The sequence below is a fragment of the Mesoplodon bidens genome (assembly GCF_964165515.1).
Source record: "Mesoplodon bidens genome assembly, chromosome: Y".
NCBI classification, from domain to species: domain Eukaryota; kingdom Metazoa; phylum Chordata; class Mammalia; order Artiodactyla; family Ziphiidae; genus Mesoplodon; species Mesoplodon bidens.
In genome coordinates this window covers 42751765-42769736 of record NC_138180.1, presented here as the reverse complement: position 1 = coordinate 42769736, position 17972 = coordinate 42751765, and the positions used below count along the sequence as shown (strand labels likewise).

General features: G+C 41.8%; 1 protein-coding gene across 1 annotated transcript in view; it reads right to left on the bottom strand.

Moving 5' to 3' along the window:
• Positions 1-7791: 7791 nt before the first annotated feature.
• The window catches only part of LOC308609674 (putative helicase senataxin), a gene marked incomplete at both ends in the record, with an annotated part of 69433 nt that continues 59252 nt past the window's right edge, over positions 7792-17972 (bottom strand). Inside the window, 5 exons of the mRNA XM_081223390.1 lie at positions 7792-8544; positions 12533-12620; positions 13225-13323; positions 15817-15981; positions 17668-17760. Of these exons, the coding sequence (XP_081079516.1) occupies positions 7792-8544; positions 12533-12620; positions 13225-13323; positions 15817-15981; positions 17668-17760 (1198 nt within the window). The remainder of the gene's footprint in view (positions 8545-12532; positions 12621-13224; positions 13324-15816; positions 15982-17667; positions 17761-17972) is intronic.

Genomic DNA, 17972 nt, shown 5'->3' with positions numbered 1-17972 from the left:
ACACTGCAGAAATACAAAAGATCATGAGAGATTGCTACAAGCAACTCTATGCCAATAAATTGGACAATCTGGAAGAAATGGAAAACTTCTTAGAAATGCACAACCTGCCAAGACTGAATCAGGAAGAAATAGAAAATATGAACAGACCAGTCACAAGCACTGAAATCGAAACTGTGATTAAACATCTTCCAACAAACAAAGCCCAAGACGAGACGGCTTCACAGGCGAACTCTATCAAACAACTAGTGAAGAGCTAACACCTATTCTTTTCAAAGTCTTCCAAAATATAGCAGAGGGAGGAACACTCCCAAACACATTTTAGGAGGCCAACATCACCGTGATACCAAAACCAGACAAGGATGTCACAAAGAAAGAAAACTACAGGCCAATGTCACTGATGAACATAGATGCAAAAATCCTCCACCAAATACTAGCAAAGAGAATGCAACAGCACATTAAAAGGACTCATTTAACCATTGATAAACAATGACATAGTTAATGACTATGCCTTGCATATTTTAGGTAAATATTAATACAGTGAACAAGGGAGTGCAAATATCTCAGTAAAGTAACTAATTTCATTTCCTTCAAATATGTATATTCAGAAATGGAATTGCTAGGTTATATGGTGGTACTGTTTTTACTATTTTGAGGAACATCCGAATTATTTTCCATAGTGGTTGTACTAAGTTACATTCCCACCAACAGTCTGTAAGTGTTCTCTTTTTTTCTACATGCTTGACTACACTTTTATGTCTTGTCTTTCTCATAATGACCACTATAAAATGTGCGAGTCGATATCATTTTGTGGTTTTATGTTGCATTTCTCTTACTAGTGCAGAACTTGAGCAAATTTTCATGTGTCTGTTGGTCATTCATAGGTCTCCTATGAGAGGAATATATCTGCTAAAGTGTTCAGCCCACTTTTTAATTAGATTATTCAGCTTTTGTTTTAATTGTGTCCTTTTATGTTTGGACATTAGTCCCTTAGCTGTCATGTAGTTGGCAAATCTTTTCTCCCATTCCATAGAATTCCTATGCTTCCTGTTCCATTGCCTCTTTACTCTGTTCAAATATACGCACACACACACACATATATACACGTATACAGAAAAAAAAAAAAAAACCTATAACCCCCACCTAACCATAACATTGTGGACAGTTCCCAGCTACCGGGATCTATTTACATCTGGCGCTGAAACTCTGCCCCAGAGAGGTGGGTGTAACTCCAACATCGCTAGGACCACAGGATATGTCTCTAGACCCCTAACTACCTTAGATTGCTAGGTAAGGAGTACTCCAATCAAGGCACTTATGTTACTAAGAATGGAACCCACAAAGTCTGGCTCCTGTGACTAAGGGGTTTACTGGTGGGATAAGGGGATTATGATGCAAAGGGCGGGGCTCCAATCAGTCCCCATCTGGCATGCAGTCCTCCTGGCTTGCTTCCTGGGGAAGGGAGCATCTGACTGTGCTGCTGTCTGGAGCTCTGATGTCACAGCCTCAAGCCCAGAAACATCCACGTCTGGGTGCTCTGGAGTGCCTTCATGTCCTGTGTCCCTACGTGACAAAGGTCTGAGCACTGCCTGGGAAAACTCTTCTACGTGGGTACCAGAGGAATGTGACAGGAAAAGCAGTAACAACCCCAAAGTCCATCAGAGTAGAACGGGCTAACTGGGGTGTGTTCCTAAAAGGGAATACTACCCTCCACCCAAAAAGAGTGGATAACGGCTAGTCATCTCAGAAATATAAGGATGAGGGGGAGAAAAGTCAGCTCCAGAATACCCATTGTATATAACACATAAACTTCAAAATTAAGTAAATATAATTTGGGGGTGTGCAGTGAAACTTTATACAAACTACAGAATTCAGAATTCGGGTTACAACTAGATGGAAGGGGGTGGTGGGGCGGAGTGTCTGGAAGAAACATGGAGTGACCTTTCCAGGTGTCAGCAGTGCCGTTACTTACGATGGGGTGGGGGGTACACGAGTGTCTATTTTATTATGTCTTTCCTTTTACATCACTCTTATATACACTCTGATGTGTATGATTTATTTCACAAAAGTTTTAAGAGCCAGGTCTGTGCCAATCAGTGGTCTGAGAATGACTGTGGACATACACCATTCCCAGGTCACATATTTGTTTTTTAACTTGCTTGGGATGCCAACCTTAATTCACGCAGGAAGATAAAAACTTCCCTTAGTGGCTGCTTTCTAACTTTGTAAAGACTGAAAATTAAACCTGAGATGATGTAGTAAATTAAAACGATAGTGATGTTTTTAGATCAAATTGTATGTGTTAAAGTGTGTTTGATGGCTCGTTTTTAACATTGAAGAGAATTTGGCATATTCATCTCAGATTAGTTTTGTTATTTCAATTAGAAACCTACTAAATAACTCAGTTTAGGATTAAATGGAAAATTTAAGAACATTGTATTAAATGATATTTATTTGTTTTATTATTATTATTTTTTGATGTGAGGAAAAGAAACCTCAGGTTTTCTGGTTTCTTTTTTTATATTGTGAATTTTATTTTACTTTTTTATACAGCAGGTTCTTATTAGTTATCCATTTTATACATATTAATGTACGTATGTAAATGGTATTTTTAAAAGAAGTAGGGATTCACCGTGTTTATGAGTTTATTAGATTCACTAGATCAGGTTAAATACTAGAAGAGGTGGCAATTAAAGGGCTTAAAAAGAAAATTAGGGAACAGTTCTCAGAGCTTTCTGAGATGCTCTTCCTGGGTTAGAATCCTCAAATTCGGCTCAAATAAAATTTTCCAATTTTTTCTTTAAAAAAGTTTAATTTAAAAAAATAAAAGATTTAATTTATAAATGCACTTAAAAAAAACAGTGATGCCCTTATGTCTTTTTATGGCAGTAGACTATTAAAAAAAGATCAGAATTAACTATTTCAGATACTTGCAATGACCAGGGTGGGTATTTGGTAAAGGAAGCAGCAGCAATGTTTTGTAGTTTTCTGGAGGACCAGGAAAAGAGGCCCGTGTGAGCGGGGACTGTGGGAAAATCCTCATAGAAAACCCATCCCTCTGACCAGAGGAACCCAAATAAGATGTCCCTGTGACCTGAATGGTGGCAGTGTGGTTTTTGTTTTGTGTTTTTTTAAATAATTTTTATGGGAGTATAGTTGATTTTAAATGTTGTGTTAGTTTTTGCTGTACAGCAAAACAAATCAGTTATACATACACATATATCCATTCTTTTTTAGATTCTTTTCCCATAGAGGCCGTTACAGACTAACAAGAAGCGTTCCCTGTGCTATACAGTAGGTCCTTACTAGTTACCTATTTTATACATAGTAGTGTGTACATGTCAATCCCAATCTCCCAATTTATCCCTCCCCCTCCCCTTCCCACCGGTAACCATGTTTGTTTTCTACATCTATGACTCTATTTCTGTTTTGTAAATAAGTTCATTGGTACCATTTTTTTAGATTCCACATATAAGTGACATCATATGATATTTGTCTCTGACTTACTTCACTCAGTATGACCATCTCTAGGTCCACGCATGTTGCTGCAAATGGCATTATTTTGTTCTTTTTTATGGCCGAGTAATATCCCATTGTATATATGTACCACATCTTCTTTATCCATTCCTCTGGGGATGGACATTTAGGTTGCTTGGCTATCGTAAATAGTGCTGCAATAAACATCAGGGTGCACGTATCTTTTCAAATTATGGTTTTCTCTGGATATATTCCCAGACCTCCTTCCCCAGCCCCACTCTGCAGCCCTTGGGAATCTCCTTCTGAACAAAAGCAGAGATGGCCAGATGGTTTTTGGTGGTGGGCCTCGCCCCACTCAGGGCCCGTGGGGGGACCATTACTGAGGAAGGCAGACGTGACCCCGATGGGCCCCAAGGCTGCTCCCCCTCCCTCCTGAACCCTTAGGAGCCAGGCCGCAAGGCTGGCCACTCGACGGAAACACCTGAGAGTGAGTTTAAGCTTAAGTTTAAAAAAGGAAAAGGCGACAAGTACTTGCCCCCAGACCCATGAAATCAGGAATTCTACAGTAGGGCCCGGGAGTGGGAATTTTTCTGAAGTTCCCCCAGGTGACTCCAAAGTGCACCTCCCAGGCTGAAAACTACTAACAATTTGATTTGCAGCAAGACTCCTTAGACCAAAGGCAACAGTGTCCACCAGCACGGCTGGGCCCAAGCTCTAACGAAGAGAGCACAAAGGCAGCTCCTGTGGTTCCGAGCACCTTCCAACTGCAGACACCATTTATGCCATTTGACTTGGCAAATGCCTTCTGTACAGCAGGACAGGGTGACGATAACTCAGGTCCTTTCAGAGTTATGGAGGGACCCCCTGTGTACAGAACCAGCCTTCACGGTGCTGCAGAACATTGGGAATTCTATTTAAGCTGAAGCTAAATTTTAGTTTCCTCCCTGAATTATTTATTCCTCAAAAAATAAATGGTGAACCCCAGGAGATGGTGGTGACAGTGCGTGTTGCTCAGGAGGGACTTTAAAAATCACTGCTCCAGCTGCTGCAGTAACAAATTCCACAAATAAAATGGCCATCGCAGAGCGCTCACCTCCCATCAGGTCACTTGGCAAGCTGATCTCGCCCCAGAACACGTATGTCACTTTACGCTCGTGGGTGGTTGGTGCCTCCATCCGGAATGAGTGGGAGGCACAGCGAAGCTGATGGTGCCCATGTCCTGGCGGAGCACAGCACATCTGACTGCACCCCCTGAAGCCACTGCTTTTATAACACGAGTTGTACTTTTGTAACCAGCAGTGGTGACCCCCAACTTGGCCATCTATTCCCTGTGCCCCCATTGGCGCCCCGGGAGCTCCTTTCGTGGGTCGCTGTTCATCCATCCCTCCTCTCTCACCCGCTCCCCAATCTTAGCCTGGAGGTGAGCGTGCGTTTCTGGACCAAACGTCAACGTGTAACTGACACCACAACTAGCCACAGTGCACCCTGCAACCTTACGGGTAAGATTCCAAGAACAGCTGAGAAGCAAGGAGAGCTGGGGTTGTGGACTGGATGAGAAACCTGAATAAAACAAATCCCCACCAGATAATTGTGGCATAAAATAAATCTAATGGCAGACTAAATGGAGTATCTGGGAAGTACCTTGAACCTTCATTCAAAAACACATAACTCCTAAACCACGTCAGTTTTCTTGTTTCCACTTTTAATTCTGCCATTTTCCCTTAATGTTCAGGTTTTAACAAAGACAACAGGGCTATTGCTTGCCAAATCCCAGCTAGGAATTCAGAGCATAGAACAAATCAAAACTACAGCCAAAAAATTATCAATCTGTACAACTAACTTTAGAAAATAGTTTAGTACAATTTTGTTGTAAAACTCATTTACAGGAGGTTAATCACATGTACTTATCAAATTTCCTCCTGATAATACATGAAAACAAAAACTCAATAAACTATGCATAGTAAATCCAAAGCAAATTATATGCAAAGAAGCAAAACAAATTTTTAAGTACAATATATGCATGTTCAAAGAACTAAGACTGAAAGAAGGCCACTTTCTTTAACGCCAGGGCAAGGACGAAACTAACAGCTGCATTTTTCACCTGCAGTAAGGTTAACCACCAATCAACAACACTGCACTGACAGCCACATCAGGAAAGGCCACACTGTACATATGAAATGCTTCATGCAAATACATACATCAACAGGAACCACCAATCGATTCCAATGCAATGTCAGGTATGACTGTTTCCTGCTGGGAGAGGCTGTCAGGACACAGGCTTGCTCATTACCAGAGATGATGCACTAATTCTCACGTTGCCAGACCAGGTGGAAGGTGGACCAAAAGTGAACACAACGTGTGAGAACAGGCACCAAACTTAACTGGAAATAACATCGTTTGGGTGGGGCAGCAAAGTACGTACGGTGGGGAGCACTTACTTCACGTGTTGTGTGAGCGGAGTGGGAGAAGTTCCTGACCCCAGCTCTTTCCAGCATGCCTCTTCTCTAAGCTTACAGGTTTTAGATTCTCTACATTGTCACTACAAGTGTCTGCTAAATGAAGCATTTTACCAAGATAGCAGGAAAGTAAACTTAAAGAAACAATGAGCTTTCTTGCCAAAGGCCAGGCAGGAAGCTTACGAAGCCCCTACCCAGAGTGGGGCTCAGCCCGCCTCTGTCAACAGGGAGCAGGGGCTAACTGTGGGGACAGAGCACGTGCTCCCCGAGTGACAGGACTGTTCAATCCCATCAGCAGAGGTCTGGAAACCAGAGGGAGGGACAAGGGTAACAAAGAAGTAGCATGCTTAAACCTTTGGCAACCAAATGTTTTTTTTTGAAAGCTCTTAATAACCTGCTTCAGTAGAATTCCTGATGAACACAAAGCCCTTTTTGCTTAAAAAGCAGATGACTGAAAAAGTTTCAAATGGTGCACATTCGTCTTCAGGAATGCATGCTTTCTCCCCCAAATTAACTAGGGCTGCAAAGCATTCACTACAAACCGCTAGTTCAAACAATGGTCAACTGTTACTAACACAGATTCTCAGTCTGTGATACCTCAACATCAGTGTGTGTGCGCTTGGAAAACTGGACTTTGACATTAGGCAGCCCTGCCCTCCATCAAGTCTCTCAAATCACCACCCACCATGGCCACCTCCTTTCACAGAAGCACAACCCCTCTAACCAGATCTTCCACCACAGCGGTGTATTTGCGTCACTTACGATGGTTTCCAAAGATGACAGGCAATCTGTCAACTCTCTCCCTGTTCTCAACTCCCAAGCATTTGCACTCCTCTCCCATCCTTCGCTTTTTAGAGGATGTTTCTCTCCTGCCTAAAATATTGTATCTGGTCTGCCCTAACTGGTTCTCAAGCTGCCTGGTGACCAGTATCCCTTGGGAAGATGTTAAACATCCAGATTTTCATGAGTTGGATTCTCTTGGTGATCCCCAGGCTTCCAAAAGCCACCCCAGCACTGCTCCAATACTTGGCAACCACTGGATTTGTAACCCACCAGTTGCAGGAAATTCACAATATGCTGGGGGGATCTGAATGACATTTCAAGAATTATTCTTTCATTTCACATTCTTCTATCTCACGAAGAATGAGAATTTTAGCTAGAGAACTACGTGCTGACTACAATGGGCAGACAAACTCATCACAGAAATGTAACATCCTGTGCCAAGGTGCCTCGTCTAAAAAGGTGCCGGAGTGGAACTTCACCTAACAGAGCTCTGCTTCCCAGGGTCTTGCCCAGGACACTCCAGTTGGTTTAACAGGACTCTGACCCAACACATTGACTCACTTCTCTCAGGCCACCTGGGCTGTTAAAAACGTCTGTTTGCTACAACAATCTCTGAAAGGAACTGCCCTGCTCCCATCTTTTTTTTTTTTTTTAAATATAAGGTTGGTTCCGTTGAAAATGATTAACATTTTAAGCAGGGGAAAGAAAAGCTGTCTACCAGATTAAATTTTAAGAGGATTCTGTTATTTGCTATACAAATATACATTCCAACTTTTACAGCATCCTCTTAAAATCCTCCAGTCTGACCTTTCCTACAGAAGAACAAGAGATCAACATTTTAAGTCTTCGACTTCGAGGACATTATTACTGATACACAAATGCCTTGTGAAAGCTTTTGCAACTGACAAAATGTACTGAAGATGACCAAGAGGCCCATGTGTTAGGATACATTTTCTGTTTTCCAACAGCACACAAACTCCTTTAAGGAAAAAAAAAATAATCTTATCTGGACAGTCCTACTAGCTGGTCATCTGAAATGTGCAGTAATGCTTGTGGCTGACAGTCTCATTTGGCTCCACTATAAAAGCTTCCTCTTCTTCAAGCTACTGTCCTCCTCCTCCAGTCCGCTCTCGTCCCAGCCTGAGTTCCTCTTTGTGTGGTGGCTCAGAGAGCCACGCCTCTCCTGATCCCCCTTGGTGAAGGCCCTGGTCTCCCTCCTGTGGCTGAGTGCCTCCCCTTCCTGGGCACATCTTCTCTCACTCGTGGAAGTATTGGTACTAGCAGCTGGAGGATCACACTGCATATGAGGTCTGTGGTTGTTCACAGCAGCTCCCTTGGCGGGGGCATGCTGCCTGATACTGGTCAGATCCTGGTGACTTCCAGGGGAGCCTGGCTCTCCAGAGGGAGGCGTTGCTCCAGGATACCGGGGGCTCGAGGGCTGCAGCTCACAGAGGCACTTCCCTTTGGCTTCACAGCCCAAGCCCATCCTCCTAAGCAGTCGTGGGTCCCGAAGCCAGTCCTGAAGGGGTGGCCTTTCAGGGTCCTTTGCAGTAACAGTGACAGTGGCTTCTTTGGACTCAGAGGATGAGGGGTACAGGGAAGAAGCAAGAGACATCTTGGCAAATTCACTGTCTACCTTGTTGCTGGGCACTCTGCCCTGGGGTCTGGACACCTCTGGGGTGATAGCAGGAGGGTGAGTCAGACTTCTCTGCAGTACGGGCCTGCGTTTCAGAATCTTCATTGCATCGTGTCTATAGTTTTTGTTGCAAGTCTTAATAATGGCACCACGCTTCTGCGCATCCTGAATCAGGTGGTTCCAATGATGGTTTTCCTTGAAACAAAGAGAAGGAAGAAAATTACATCCCAAAGAAACACTCATATGCTTGGGAAGCAGAGGTTCCAGCTTTCACTTCTGAACAAATAGTAAGTATACTTTCGTGAACAGATTCTCAAGAATCCATTACTTTTCAGACAAGGCTGAAAGGAAAAATAAGGTCGAATACAAAACTATAAAGCCATGCTGCTAGAACAGAACACTGGGAACCACTTCTAAGAAAGTACTTCCATCATTTTACCACTGATACTCAGGCCACGTGGTGAATTAGCTGTCATGCAAATCTGTACCAACTGCCGGTAGCCTCATGTAGCTCTTTAATCTTCAATTAAATAAAATTAAAAATTCATTTCCTCAGTCACACCAGCCACATTTCAAGTGCTCAGCAGACACATGTGACTAGGGTTAGTATCCTGGACAACACAGACACAGAAGGGCTCCGTCATCCCACCAAGTTCCCTTTGACACTGCTGACCCTAGAGTCTTGCCTGTCTCCGGCCAAGGCTAACATTCTGGAAGAGGAAGGCTTGGTTTCAGAAAGCTCTAACTCTTGAGTGCATGCTGACTGTTCTAGAAAGAGGACCACAGCTTGCATCAAATTCCCAAAGGCTTCCCAAACTCCCAAGGGCTAAACCATCTTAATCTGCTGAGATAACTATTCCAAAGATGTCGTCTCACTTGTGTCTCTTTTCTAGAAGAGCTTAAATTATGAAAAGCACATCTAAACGGAAAAACAAAACAAAAACCCAACTCACGCATCTCTCCTCTCTTCCTTTTAGAGTTTCCTCAGCAATAAATTGCTTCTTTACAACCATCAGAACTTGGGCCTCTTTAGACAGAAGAAAGAGAGAGTATGAGGGAGGAAAAAAAGACAGAGACTGAAGGAAAGAGAAGGAAAGGATAGCTCCCCTCATGGGGGCTCCTGCACTATTCATGAAGGTGGGTAAGGGTATAGCAGTGAAGCTGCATACATAGTACTGACCTGCTGTGTGACCTTGGTCAAATCACTTGACCTCTCTGAGCCTGTTTCCTCACTGTAAGGTATGAATAGTATTTTATTTAAATGACTCTAAAATGTGTGTTGAAATAAAATAAAATAAATAAAATGCACTTTATTTTCACATTTTACCATTTCTGACTTTAGGGTGCCTCTAGGCCAGACAGCAGTTTCCATGTATGTAATCCTGGAGGAATTCATGGCTGGGCGACTACAACCTCTTGACTTTTAGTCAACAAACCACTTCTAAAAGGAATGAGTCCTGGCTCTTGCCTGAAAAATCTTTCCACAGACATCCTCTGATAAGACAAGAAAGTACCAGCACTACAACTTGGAGAATGGAGATCAGAAGTTGGAAAAAACCCCGGGACCACAGTGGGGCCCTCTCATGACACGCCTCTGACTGCACAGGGAATGGTTCGAGCATCACCAAGGGTACATGGGATGGTGAATGGGGACGACCAGAGTGTTAGTCTGAGAGTGAGATGCTTTCAGGGGTATCTTAGTCTACCTATTTTGCTGTTTTTCCTAGGTATGAACAAGAGTGGTATGACACTGGGTTGGCCAAAAAGTTCATTCAGATGCTACAGAAAAAAAAACAAATGAACCTTCTGGCCAACCCAATAAAAATCTGTCTAAAGTCTAAAAGAGTTCTTTCAGTCACTATAAGACAAAAATTCTAAGTGAAAATAAAGTGTCACAGTTCAATAGTGGAGCATAAAATAATGACGCACATTATATAACTATTGGCTTCTTGGATTTGATAAACTATGGTGGCAATGCAGACCTCACAGGGCCTTTTAAAGTAAGTCACGTAAATCAAGTGCACGGTACGGTGACCGCATGCATCAGGAAGGTGCATGTAAGCAGTACCAGGCTCAGATCTCCCTGACTCAGGAGAGCTCTTGAGAGTCCTACCCTGTGGCTGGAAAGCAGATGTAAAGCAGATGGCCTTGCTGCTATTTCTGCCAATTCTACTGCACCTAAACTTGCTGTTTAATCCAATCCCTAGATCACAAAAACAGTTCTGAGAAGGGGCTATTAGTCTTGATTTCTCAGAGGAAACCGAGTGCCTTAATCACTGATTCTATCTCCATAAGGGAAACTGGGCTGAAAAACCAAAAAAGAGGCTCGGGAAGGGGGAAGCCCAAGGACAAATACGCAAGTTGGATTGCGAAGTCCAAATGATAAACTGGAAGTTTTTCTACTCTGTTCTGTCGGTCTCTTTTTGTCACACTGGCTTCCCAGAGTGAAGATAATAACGTCTATACTGCAGCTAGACGTCAGTGGTCTTCAAATCTGCGTGACGGTGACTCTGGGGTTCACAGAGACTTACTCGGGGGGTTGTGAGCACGTTTTCTGGGAATCAATGCCCAAACCTCAGCTTCCAAACCCCAGTTCCCTATGTCCTCCTGGGGCTTTTCTGCCCTTCCACTCCATCCTTCACAACCACAAGTCTCACCTGTCCCAAATCTGACCACAGGGCACACAGCTAGGGGAGGTAAACATGCCTGGGTGTCAAATAGAGGGGGTGGTAAACAGAGGGGTGCCCATGAAGGCTCCTGCAATCAGGGCATCTAAGAGACACAACTCTATAAACATTTTACTTTTCGGGTTTGAACATTATCAAAATTCAACTGTGTGAAAAGAGTAATTGTTAATATGTTACTCAACTGACAAGATATCATTTGTTAATACTCAGATCCTTATGGTCACAGGAAAAATATACTTTTTTAAAAAACTCTTCGAGGTAACTATACATTCATAGGAAGTTACCAAAACAGTCCAGAGGTTCCACACACCCTTCACACAGTTTCCCCAAATCGTTATGAAAACCAATTCTTTAAATTTTCAAATTTACATGTAAAGTTTTTGTGGCAGAAAAGCCTAATAGTCATATTAACAGAAAGCCTTTTAATTATGAAAATATATAAACTACCCCCACTGAATTTTATCCTAAACAGTATAAATGGCAATTCAATTTTAAAGAGCAGAAAGAATAGCACTGCTCTCTATTCCACTGGATATATTTAAGAGTGGCATAATGGATTTATTTTTAATAGCTTTCTTTTAAAATGTCAAATATTTACAATACATTAGGAACAAAGTCTTTATCAACACTTAACGATGAAACGTTTTCAATATAAACTTAAAAGCGGAGGATACACAGCTTTTAAACATTCTTTCAAGGGGGTACACAAACAACAAAGGTTGAAGACCACAAATCTAGGTAAGAGCTGAATGAGAAAGACTGTATTTGGCCGCCCTCTGGTGGAACTAACCAAAACAGGGGAAAATCCTACTGAGTTGGCACCTCTCCTGAGATAAAACAATGACTCTGTTAAATACAGAAATTAGAGAAACTGAGTTATTACACCTAATGAGGCAGGCAAATACATGCTTTATCTAGCTGTGGTTCACCAAATTAAGCTGTACTATTACTATTTGTCGACTACACATGTAAACTTGCCCCTCCTTCTACAGGAGTATCTGTACGCATGGATGAGTTCTGATGCCACTCACCCCTCAAGGGAAACAGCAAGCAGTGCTGCTCTAAGTGCCAAGACAGAAATGAAGATCCAAGCACTTTCCTGCAAATTCCCCCTCTCTCTGGCATTAAGCTAGGCTAATAGCCACATTTACTGAGTGTTTACTAAGTGCTAACCCATCTTCTAGCACTTTACATATATGGGTTTACATGTCTTCTTAACAATTCTATGATGTAGATACAATTTTTTTAAAGCTCATCTTGAGAGTACACTACGGATACCTGGGTCTTGGGCTAAGAAAGGGTGAGTGGTTTAGGCATTATAAAAGCTCCCAGGAAGAAGCTGCTGGAGGACAAAACAACCAGTGGGAAGAGGCTCATTATTGTTTGTAGCCTCAAAATCATTTCCACTTTGATGAAAAATAAAAACAAAACCTCAACCCGGTATCAGTCATCATGAGCAAACTCTGGAGTTCCCCGGTCCTCTAGAATGTACCTACCATCAGGGTCCTCAAATGTCCCAGGATGAAGAGGCTGTACTTGGCTCGTGTGATGGTGACATTCAATCTCTGCAAACTTGCCAGAAACCTAAGCAATAGAAGGAAAAAAAAAGAGTTACTTCTTTCTTCAGAAAGGCTCGGCATGTCAGTGTAGGTGAGACACAGGCATTTCAGACAGCTTTTCTTGGGCTCCTGCTTTAAGCTCGTGGTGCAGGACCCGACACAGAAGCAATTCCCATTATGGACAGCAAACAAACAAGAGGCCCAGTGCTTTCCTTCAAAGTGATGCATCTGTCTGTCGATTTCCTATTTTGACTTGGATGAGATATTGGAAATTTTAATGGTATGATTTTTAAGCCTTCAAAGATCCTAAAAATATGATAGTAGATCAATTATGACACATACCATGGAGAGGAGCATGCCCCTGCAAAATATACTGGATTCAATAATCTGTTTCACTCTTATCAAGTGAAACAACAGATTCACACTGTGACATGGGTTAATACACAAGGTACCAAGAGAAGCAGACCTAACAGTGGATCAACTTCACAACTTAAAAAAGAAACCTTCATGATATTACTCAATTTTTTATAAAAGAAAATAGAGCAAATGATGGTATTCTCTAACAGTGATTAAAAAGATCTAACTCTGGATCATAAACAAGCAAAGAATCAATGATGACAGTTACCCACCCAATTGAGCCTTGCATGGCATTTGCTCTGACACATGTAACAATAATACAGTCTTTCTCACGACCCTGGAAGGCATCCACGGTATCTACTTCTGCTGGCCTATTTACGAAGAGAGAAACATATTTGCTGAAAAAAGATAATTATTAAATATACATATTTATACAGTAGTATTTCTTACTTTTGTAGTGCTATCTTTTAAAACTGGAGTAGAATTCACATAACACAGAATTCACCATTTTAAAGCACACCATTTGGTGGTGTTCAGTCCATTCACTACAGTGTGCAGTCATCACCGCTATCTAATTTCATAGCATGTCCATCACCCAGGAGAGAAGCCCTGTGCCTATCAGCCATCAGTCTCTATCTCCCCCTCCCCAGGCCCTGGCAACCACTAATCTACTGTCTGTCTCTATGGACTTTTCTACATGGGAAATTTCATATAAATGGAATCATAAAATATGGGACCTTTTGTGTTGGGCTTCCTTCACCTAGCATAATGTTTTCAAGGTTCATCTGTGTCGTAGACTGGTAACAGTACTTCATTCCTTCCACGACTGACTATTCGCTTGTACAGATACACAATTTACTTCTTACCTATGTACCATTTTGGGACATTTGGGTTGTTTCCACTTTTTGACTATCATGAATAATGCTGCTACGAACATTCATGTACAAGCTTTTGTGTGAACCCTTTCTCAATTCTTTCAGGTATGTACCTAGGAGTGGAATTGCTGGGTCACGTGGTAATTCTATGTTCAACTTTAGGAGGAACTGCCAAACTGTTTTCTGCAGTTTCTCATCAGCAATGTGTAAGTATTCTAATTTCTCCACATCCCTTCCAAAACTTGTTATTTTTTTTTTTTGTAATGATAGTCATCTTGGTGGGTGTGAAATGATATCTCCTCACTGTGGTTTTGATCTGCATTTCCCTCATGACAAATGATGTGGAGCAGCTTTTCATGTGCCTGTTGGATTTCTGTTTATCTTCTTTTGAGAAAAGCTCTTCACATCCTTTGCCCGCTTAAAAAGTTAGATTATCATTTTATTAAGTTGTATGAGTTCTTTATATATGCTGGATATGACTTGTTAGATAAATATTTTGCAAGTATTTTCTCCCACTCTGTGTGTTGTCTTTTCACTCTTTTGATAGTGTGTCCTTTTTTTCTTTTTTTCTTTCTTTTTGCGGTATGCGGGCCTCTCACTCTTGTGGCCTCTCCCGTTGCGGAGCACAGGCTCCGGATGCGCAGGCCCAGCGGCCATGGCTCACGGGCCCAGCCGCTCCACGGCATATGGGATCCTCCCAGACCGGGGCACGAACCCGTATCCCCTGCATCGGCAGGCGGACTCTCAACCACTGCGCCACCAGGGAGGCCCCAATAGTGTGTCCTTTGAAACACGTAAGTTTTTAATTTTTATGAAGGCCGATTTACTTCTCCTTTGGTTACTGGCGCCTGGGTATCATATCTAAGAATCTGTTGCCTAATCTGAGGTCATATAAATTTACCTTTGTTTCCTTGTAAGTTTTATAGTTTTGTCTCTTAGACTCAGACACTCATTCATTTTGAGTTAATTACTCTATACAGTGTGAGACGGGGATCTAAATTCATTCTTTTGCGGGTGGATATCCAGTTATTCCAGCACCATTTGTTGAAAAACTATTATTTCCCCAATGAGTAGGCTTGGCACCCTTGTTGAGTATCAACTGGCCATGAATGTATGGACTGATTTCTGGAATCTCACTTCTATTCTATTGGTCTATATATGTCTACCCTTATGACAGTACCAGTGTTGATAGCTTTGTAGTAAATTTTGAAAGAGGGAAGTGTGAGCCCTCCAACACTGTTCTCTGTCAAGCTATTTAGGGTCTCTTGCACTTCCATGTGAATTTTAGAATAAGCTTGTCCATTTCTGTAAAAGAAGGTAGCTGGAATTTTGACAGAGGTAACAATGAATCTGTAGATCAACCTGGGGAATGGTGCCATCTTAACAATATTAAGTCTTCCGATCCATGGACATGAAATGTCTTTACATTTATCTAGTACTTTAAATTCTTTCAACAACGTTTTGTCCTTCTGTGTATGAGCTCACACTTCTTTGGTTACATTTACTCCGAAGTATTTTGTTCTTTATGATGCTAGTGTAAATGGAATTTTAAGAAATGTTCCTTTTCAGACTTCTCTGGAGTGTAAAGAAATACAACTGATTTTTGTATACTGATCATGTACCTTACAACTCTGCTGAACTTGTTTATAAGGACCAGTAGTTTGCATAGATTTTTTTAGGTTTTTCTAGATGTAAGAGTATGCCGTTTGTTTTTTGTTGTTGTTGTTGTTAGCTTTTTGCGTGTGTTTTTTTGTTTGTTTGTTTGTTTTTGGAGGAGGCACTCCATCTGCAGGGGCTACACGTGTAACCACACTCCCTCCCAGCACAAGTCTATGGAGCCAGGGTCCTAGTCTCCTTGTTCTATACTACCAGGGTCTAAGACCACTCCCTAGAGTTAAGTTTCCTTTGCTTCTTTCCTTCTATCCCCTCTTTCTTCTTTTTAATTCAACAGAAAAACTCAAAATATCTGTAAAAATAGAGATGCCTCACCCTTTTCTATCAAACTCTTTGTCCAAATCCTTCTGAATCATCGTCTTCTGAGCCTTGTAATGGGTTATTATGCCAATGTTTCGGAAAGTAACATCCCTTCTTCTGTCTTTCATAAGTTTAATTATTTCCATTACCAGTTTTATTTCTTGAACATTTACATATGAGCTAAATAAGATGAAAACAAAAAATACAACACATCAAAACTAATAGCAGTCCAATTGCTAAGTTAAGTTCCACTTTGTTTTCCACTACAGTAAAGGGTACATAGGTAGGTTTCATCTTTATTCAGTCAGCAGTGATTCAAAGAGGCTGTTATAATGACCATTAATATTGTACATATGAATAAATATAAAAATAACTGCCCAGTGAAACACAAAGTTGTAGGAGAGAAAAGTGGTTCGAGTTACGTGATGTTAAGGCACCAGTTTCTTCACTTATTAAAACAGGGATAGCCACAGTGAGAACGAAAGTATTCATAATAATAATGAAGATATGACTAATGAATAGCTAACATTAAGGATTGACTATCTTCCCAACACTGAGAAAAGTGCTTCAGATGTACTACCTTCCTGCATTCCCCACCACAGGTCATGCAGATCATGCACCACATGACCGAGAGGATGGCAGCCACACGGACTAAATGTGACCCGGCTCCCAGAGATGAACAAACACGGGGCCCTACAGCAGGATCACGTCCTCTGTCCTTGCTGGCCTCATCCTGCACTCCCAACTCATCTCCTGAACTACAATGCGTTCCCTCATCACCATACCAAATGCAACATGTGTGCACACTGGGGGATGCCCTGCACGCGCAACTTTATTCCCGAGGCTACCTTATCTGTCTCACTTTAAAGCCTTAAATATTCACTATTCTAATTTCAAGACTTACTATACGGACAAGCCAGTCAGCTAGCTTTCTTTTCCATACCTGAAAGCTTTATTTGGTCACCTCTCAGGCCAACTCTCTTCCCGTGACCATCCATCTCCATAATACTTATGCGGTAAACTCTCAATCCCCTGCTCCATTCCAACAGACCCCACTACAACTTCCACAGTCCCTCTGGAATAGCAACCCCCCAGCCAACTGCTCCGTATTTCTGACTTCTTCACTGAGGGGCCCCTCCTTCCACCACTATTAACTAATATCTTATTCTCATGGAGGACACCACTTGCTTTGCAGCTCTCTCTTGACACAGAGGTGGAATTTCTATTTCTTCATACGTCATGATGCAGGGGTGGCATTTCTATCTGTGCTAACAAATGCAGCCTCCGGGCTCCTCCTCCTTTATTCTCTCACAAGAAGCCCCGGCTCCTCTGAGGTGCTTGCTAATTAGCAACCACTGCTCCTTTTGTGCTGTCATTCACAAACCACCTGATTCACAATCCAACATGCTGGAAGTATTGTCCACCCTCTGCCTCACACCTTGATTCAACTGTATCTGTACTTATCCGTCACAATACTTAACCCAACTGGAACCATTAATCACCACGGTGATGGCCTGGTTAATGTCTGTCTCGCCTGTTGGACCACAGCAGCCTTGCACTGGGGCCACGTCTGTTTTACTCACAGCTGGGATCTCAGCATGGATCTACTGAAGTGCTGACCGCATTTTAGGTAACATAACCCCCATTACCCAGTTAAGAAAAAAAAAATCAAGACTGAAATATATAAAGACATCAGTAATTTATGATTGAAAAGGTGAAGTTATCAACCCAGCTAAAAGAAAATGATTGTGCACTGGCACTAGGCAGAGAGATTTATATGGAAAGTATTTTGAATTTAAATATGAACAGAAACAATACAAAAATTCTGGGACCATCAGTGGGGACTGAAGAAAAAGGAGAACTTACTCATTATCCCGCTTTTCTGAACCATCTTCAACATCAAACACGAGGTAGGGTTGAAATGGCCAGTCAGATGAACACCGAATGGTCTCTGTCATTCTACAAAAGAGCAGCCACCATTTAGAATGCAAGTCAAATTACAAGAGAAAATGTTTTAGAATTATTATTACTATTTGTTCTTTCTGTGGAAGAGAGCAAGGGAAAGTTAAGAGGACAAGAAGGACCTTCTTTTTAAATAAAATTCAATACTTGTAAATAACATATTTTAGTGAGAGGTAGCAGGTGAATTTCATTTCTATTCTAGTACTAGG